Genomic DNA, 6,648 nt, shown 5'->3' with positions numbered 1-6,648 from the left:
GCCCCAGACCCTCCTCCTCCTCCTCCTCTTCCTCCTCCTCCGCACCCACCGCCCCCGCCTCGGCCTCGCTGCCTCGCCTCCACAACGCCCAGTCTGCACCGCCGAGAGCTGCGCGCCGCAGCGCTAGCGGAGGAGAGGGGCCGGCGGAGCGCGCAGCGCCCAGGCCCCCGCGCCCGCCCGGCCCGGCCCGGCCCGCGCCCCCGCGCCGCCTCCGCTACGACGCGGCCCCGGCCGCACCACTTGGCGATCTGGCTTTAGGTTCTCCGTAAGGCCGTTTTCTTTTCCCATTCGCTCATCTGCCAGGAAAAGGGACTTGCCGTTGGCGCTTCGGCCTCTTGTTCATTGAGAAAAAAGAGGAAATACTCCGCGTGCGCTTGTAGAAGGGGGGTCGTCTCCAGCCCCGAACCCCGGAGTGTTCATCAGCGGGGAATTTGGCTCCGAATTCTCTTTTTTTCTCCCGCCGATTGCTCGGAAGTTGGTCTGAAGCAGAGGTTGGAAAGAAAGGAAAAAAGTTTGCATCGAGACTGGATTTATTTGCACATCGCAGAAGGAAGAGAATCCAAGGGAGAGGGGTTGGTGCAAAGCCGCGATCACGGTGAGGCACGTTTGGCTCTTCCCCTCCTGGCGCCGCAGCAGGCGCGTTGTGGGCAACATGGAGTAGGTGCAGCCGGACCAGGAGTTGGGTCCGTCTCTCCCCGAGCCTCCCTTTCTCAAATCCCGCAGGGTCTTCGCGAGGATCCGGGGCGCTCCCCGCGGACCTGCCTCGTCCGGGGCTTGGGCTCGGCCTGCCTCTGCGGGGACTTATGTATGCACCCGGTGCAGTGTCCCCGACAGGCGACCCCGCGCGCCCGCGCTCTAGGGGGTTGGGACGGAGGACAGCTAGCCTGAAGCCTGCTCCCAGCCGTGCACTGGCCGCGAATTCGGCGCTGAGAGCGGGAGAGGGAGAGAAAAACACTTTGTATTTTCCAGGTTGCCTTTGCAGGCGCCCGCATTTCTAACCTGTTCCTCCTCTTGGTGGAAGGCAAAGTCCAGGGCGAGGCTGTCCCTAGGCGGGGCGCTGGTGGGGCTGGGGGACACGGGTTGCCCGCCTCGGGGGCCGGAGACCCCCAGGGTGAGAAAAAGGCAGGGTGCCGAATGGAGGGAGTGCCCGCCTCTGCTCCGTGTGGACGGTCTAGCCCGGAGCGGGTGGGAGCGTCGCCCTGCCTGGCGCCGGGTCTCTGCGGTTCGGAAGTGCAGCTCTCTTCCGTTCTTCGTGGTCAGCCTGGGTCACACTTATTTTATTTTTGGAAGCTCGGGTTGACCCAGCGCAGGAAGAAAGTCATCAAGCGGTCACGATCATTTTCCATTACCTGAAAATAGGTGGCAAAAGAGGCAGTTTTTTTTCCTTTTGTTGTTGTTGCTGTGTTTTAATTTGGATTCTTGTGTGTTTTTTACAAAGCAGTTTCTGTGTCCGTTTGCCCCACCCTAGAGCTGAAGTTCTTTTCCCCTAATCCTCAGTCTGATCACACACTGTTCTTAATGGGGGTTTCAAAGCACTTTCAAAGGGGAGGGGGGACTGGGAAAGAGAAGAGGGGCGGAGGTGGGGAGTCCAGCTTCGAAGAAGGAGGCCGGGGATCGGATCGGCAGAAATCACTTAAAAAATAAAAATAAAAAAGCCCCCTTTTCTTTCAAAGATGCTACTTTGACTGCAAGCAAATCTGCACCGAAAGTTTACAGCTCCGCCAGCTGGGTCCTGCGCGCCCGGAGTGAGCAGTGGGACCCTGGAAAATGCCCTTTTTTAAAAAAGCAATTTTTCTTTCACTTTAAGAAATATGATATCTTTTTTTTTCTCTCGACCCAAAAGGAGATAGGCGTGTGCAGATTACAGGCAATGCCCCCTTCGATCAGTGCAGCGTGGAGTCGCTGTGTGTGCGTGGGTTGGACTTGTGCGTCCTGGCTGCGTGTCTCAGGCAGGGCTTTCGTGCTCGCGGTGTCGGGGTGGGAAACCTGTGCCGGATGTCCGAGGGGCTTTGCAGAAAGCCTGGCAGTGGGCAGCGTGACCTCTGCCTGGGGGCGGAGTGGCTCCTTGGGGCTGGAAGGCAATTCTCGAGTTGGGGGAGATCTTAGCTGGGGAGAGGGAGGCGGGGGAAGTGTGCTCCTGCATTTCGTGACACGTACCCTTCGGAGGCGCCCGCGGCCCCCGCCTGTCTGTGAGTCTGGGGATCGTAAGCAGGGGGGCAGCCTGGCCCATGGACAGCGTCAGTCCTCCTGGAGAAACTCCCCTGGGGATCGGCTGTGTCCCACCTGCTGGGGACGGTGTTGGGGCACCGAGAGGCGATAAACTAAGTGAAAGCAAGGGCAGCGTTGTCTTCTGCCATTCTTTTGGAGGTGAGGAGATCCGGCTTCCAGCACTGCCTTGCTCCGAATTGGGAGACGTTTGTCACCTGCCTTGTTCGCTGTGGCCTCTATTCTAAAGAGCGGAGATCGGATAAAGGTCCACTTTTGCCTGTTTTATACTTTTTATTGTCATATAGGCTTGGGAAAGGGGGTGATCGTTTTGAAATTGAAGAAGGACTGCAGTTTAAGGAATTCCTTGACAGAATGCTAGATGCGAAATGTGACATTTGAATTTTTAAAACGCTTTTCTGGTTATTATCACTTCGTTTGTGTTCTCAATTAGCAGGGAGAACAACCTTTTAGCTGCAGGATCTAAGGTGGTATTCTAGGCTATCAAACTGTAAAATACTTAATTCTTAAGTTGTTGAGAAGTTGAAAATAAATTCTTGTCTTCTTGTTGTTGTGTAAGTTTGCTTTAATGTGTTTCTAGCACCTAATAGGATTTGATTTGCTTTTAGTTCTATAACTTTGTGCTACTATCAATTAATAAAAAATGGCATGATTGTTGTAAAATTTATAACTGTTCTTGGGTATTTACTTTTTTGCATGCCATATTCATTCTACCGGGTTTGAAAAAGTTACAGAATGCCGTATACGTCACAGTTAAAGTGTTTGATGTAAAAGTAAAAATTAAGAACCAAGAAAGAATCTTCTAGGCTGCATTATTAACGTTTAAGGCAAAAATGAAAAATGGAAACCTATTTCAAATTCTGAAAGGGTTTTCAACTTTTGAAAACATTGGTAGCAGTGTTATATTCCAGCAATGCTTCCTTGCGATTTTTACGTTGAACCTGAACCTTACAAATTGTATGTTTCTTTGAATAAGGAATTCTTACTTAAATGACTCAAAGATCAGCTTTGTATTGTTGTACATCACAGGATTACAGAATTGTCAGTAGCCTGCCATAATTTTTACTTTTGGGTACAGGCATTGTTGATCATATGGCTAATACCTCCCTACTGCCATTCCATTTCAAATCTTGTTTCTCTAGGGAAAGTGGTAAGTGAGGAGTCAATTCAGGTGGGTGGAGAGTGGGAAGTATCTTGGAGTATCAACTGTTCTTTCCTCTTGGCTTCCTCAGGAGTTCAGATGTGTTCTAAGCCTGCTGGAGTGACCACACTTCCAAGACCTGATGGAGGCCAGAGCTCAGAGTGGCAACGGGTCGCAGCCCTTGCTGCAAACGCCCCGTGACGGTGGCAGACCGCGTGGGGAGCCCGACCCCAGAGACGCCCTCACCCAGCAGGTACATGTCTTGTCTCTGGATCAGATCAGAGCCATCCGAAACACCAATGAGTACACAGAGGGGCCTACTGTCGTCCCAAGACCTGGGCTCAAGCCTGCTCCTCGCCCCTCCACTCAGCACAAACACGAGAGACTCCACGGTCTGCCTGAGCACCGCCAGCCTCCTAGGCTCCAGCACTCGCAGGTCCATTCTTCTGCACGAGCCCCTCTGTCCAGATCCATAAGCACGGTCAGCTCAGGGTCGCGGAGCAGTACGAGGACAAGTACCAGCAGCAGCTCCTCTGAACAGAGACTGCTAGGATCATCCTTCTCCTCCGGGCCTGTTGCTGATGGGATAATCCGGGTGCAACCCAAATCTGAGCTCAAGCCAGGTGAGCTTAAGCCACTGAGCAAGGAAGATTTGGGCCTGCACGCCTACAGGTGTGAGGACTGTGGCAAGTGCAAATGTAAGGAGTGCACCTACCCAAGGCCTCTGCCATCAGACTGGATCTGCGACAAGCAGTGCCTTTGCTCGGCCCAGAACGTGATTGACTATGGGACTTGTGTATGCTGTGTGAAAGGTCTCTTCTATCACTGTTCTAATGATGATGAGGACAACTGTGCTGACAACCCATGTTCTTGCAGCCAGTCTCACTGTTGTACACGATGGTCGGCCATGGGTGTCATGTCCCTCTTTTTGCCTTGTTTATGGTGTTACCTTCCAGCCAAGGGTTGCCTTAAATTGTGCCAGGGGTGTTATGACCGGGTTAACAGGCCTGGTTGCCGCTGTAAAAACTCAAACACAGTTTGCTGCAAAGTTCCCACTGTCCCCCGCAGGAACTTTGAAAAACCAACATAGCATCATTAATCAGGAACATTACAGTAATGAGGATTTTTTCTTTCTTTTTTAATATACATATGCAACCAACTAAACAGTTATAATCTTGGCACTGTTAATAGAGAGTTGGGATAGTCTTTGCTGTTTGCGATGAAATGCTTTTTGTCCATGTGCCATTTTAACTGATATGCTTGTTAGAACTCAGCTAATGGAGCTCAAAGTATGAGATACAGAACTTGGTGACCCATGTATTGCATAAGCTAAAGCAACACAGACACTCCTAGGCAAAGTTTTTGTTTGTGAATAGTACTTGCAAAACTTGTAAATTAGCAGATGACTTTTTTCCATTGTTTTCTCCAGAGAGAATGTGCTATATTTTTGTATATACAATAATATTTGCAACTGTGAAAAACAAGTTGTGCCATACTACATGGCACAGACACAAAATATTATACTAATATGTTGTACATTCGGAAGAATGTGAATCAATCAGTATGTTTTTAGATTGTATTTTGCCTTACAGAAAGCCTTTATTGTAAGACTCTGATTTCCCTTTGGACTTCATGTATATTGTACAGTTACAGTAAAATTCAACCTTTATTTTCTAATTTTTTCAACATATTGTTTAGTGTAAAGAATATTTATTTGAAGTTTTATTATTTTATAAAAAAGAATATTTATTTTAAGAGGCATCTTACAAATTTTGCCCCTTTTATGAGGATGTGATAGTTGCTGCAAATGAGGGGTTACAGATGCATATGTCCAATATAAAATAGAAAATATATTAACGTTTGAAATTAAACTGAGCTGTTTTGTCTTCTTTTATCTTTTGTTTCTTTCAAGTGTAAGAAACTACATTTTATGTTAAGGGTAACATTTTAATGAAATAGTTAATCACTTGTCTATAGAATTATTTTATGATTGCTGCTTTAAAGTAAGCTGGATTTGATGATTTTCAGAGACAATTCTAGCAATCAAGAGAACAACATTTAACTTACTATCTGTACTTTTGAGAGCTGATTTTAGCTATATCAGTGTTCTTGTTCTCCCCCCCCCCCCTTTTTTTTGCAGACTATCTGACTTGTGTTTGTTCTGCAGAGGTGTTTTGGGGTTTTTTTGTTTTTTTTTTTTAAATCTTTGATTCAGGAGACTTTCCTTAAAAATTAACAGTTAAGCTTTTTCTTTATATACAGTATCAAGGATTAATTCCATGAGGATAATTCAAAACGAGTGAAAATGAGTATAGATCAACAAACATTTATTGAATGTCACCTGTGTCTCAGACATGCAGTATTCACAGATCAGTTCTTAACAATTAAGGCCAAAAATATTTTCTTGACTTAGCTGATCGTGGCAGTGTTTTTTCCAGTCTATTTAATTTTTGACTCTGAAACATCACCATTTTACCAAATTCCTTATGTTAGAAAAGACATGAAAAATAGAACTTGGTTTGATTCTGGTATTTGGTATTATAAAATTTGATCTGATATTGGTCTTACTGAAGCCAAAGAAGGCCAATTTAAGGCCCTGACTTATTCAATCAGATTATTCAGAAAATTGTTGCTCTGGGAAAAAGATGCAGCATGAGAATCTGTGCTTGGAGTTGTCTTTTAGAAGCAAAGGTACAGCAAGCTGCTGCAAGCCCATCTTGACAAATATTAGGTTTTAAGTCACTTGATTAGTCACTTTGTGGCTGATTTTTTTTTTTTTTTTCCAAAAGTTTGTACTTTTGCTGCCAAGAGTCACCGGAAGTCTAGAAAATAATTTACCTGTCATTATTGTTTAATCTCTTGTTTCCTGTTCTGAGGCTCCTTCTTAGTACAGGTTGTCTTCTGTTTTGTTTTTTAAAATTGGCTTTCAAGGAACTATATAGCCTCCTACATTAAGACATTGTTCTAAGGACCTTCAATTTCCTCTGACTTCCTCTAAGAAACATAGTTAACTTAGAAATGATTTAAGCTTCAACTTTGAGTTACTGAATGTTTCGATTTTAAAACGTTACCCTGGTGGTCTAAGGAAGAATTCCGTTGCTGGAAAATAGGGTAGGGTTTCTTATTCATTATATAGTTTTCAAGATTTGTAAAGCACAAAAATTTTGACTGATTAGCTTTGTTCATCAAAAACTGCCATGTGCATTGACAGAGCTCTTTTTGATATAGGAATTGTGAGTTAAATATTTTTTTTTCACTGCATAAGTGGCTTTCAAAGTATT

At 46.0% G+C, this 6,648-nt stretch overlaps 1 protein-coding gene across 3 annotated transcripts; it reads left to right on the top strand.

Annotated features, from left to right (window-relative positions):
* The first annotated feature begins 458 nt into the window (after positions 1 to 458).
* Positions 459 to 5,238, top strand: SPRY2 (sprouty RTK signaling antagonist 2). 3 transcript variants are annotated; one of them, XM_054446847.2, is made up of 2 exons: positions 459 to 595; positions 3,459 to 5,238. In XM_054446847.2, exon 2 carries the CDS (start codon positions 3,510 to 3,512, stop codon positions 4,455 to 4,457), a length of 948 nt encoding a protein of 315 aa, XP_054302822.1. In that variant the 5' UTR covers positions 459 to 595; positions 3,459 to 3,509; the 3' UTR covers positions 4,458 to 5,238. The 3 variants fall into 3 exon arrangements, with proteins under 3 accessions (XP_054302822.1, XP_063507114.1, XP_054302823.1); XM_063651044.1 differs by lacking the exon at positions 459 to 595 and adding an exon at positions 1,867 to 2,367; XM_054446848.2 differs by lacking the exon at positions 459 to 595 and adding an exon at positions 1,867 to 2,473.
* The last annotated feature ends 1,410 nt before the right edge of the window (positions 5,239 to 6,648 follow it).

This window comes from Pongo pygmaeus, chromosome 14 (genome assembly GCF_028885625.2).
Source record: "Pongo pygmaeus isolate AG05252 chromosome 14, NHGRI_mPonPyg2-v2.0_pri, whole genome shotgun sequence".
In the NCBI taxonomy this organism is placed as follows: domain Eukaryota; kingdom Metazoa; phylum Chordata; class Mammalia; order Primates; family Hominidae; genus Pongo; species Pongo pygmaeus.
The sequence above is the reverse complement of the archived record's forward strand: the minus strand, read 5'-3'. Positions and strand labels throughout refer to the sequence as shown.

What these genes read in the sequence shown, in the direction of transcription:
- SPRY2 (XM_054446847.2), top strand. Translation starts at nt 3,510, where the DNA reads ATGGAGGCCAGAGCTCAGAGTGGCAACGGGTCGCAGCCCTTGCTGCAA.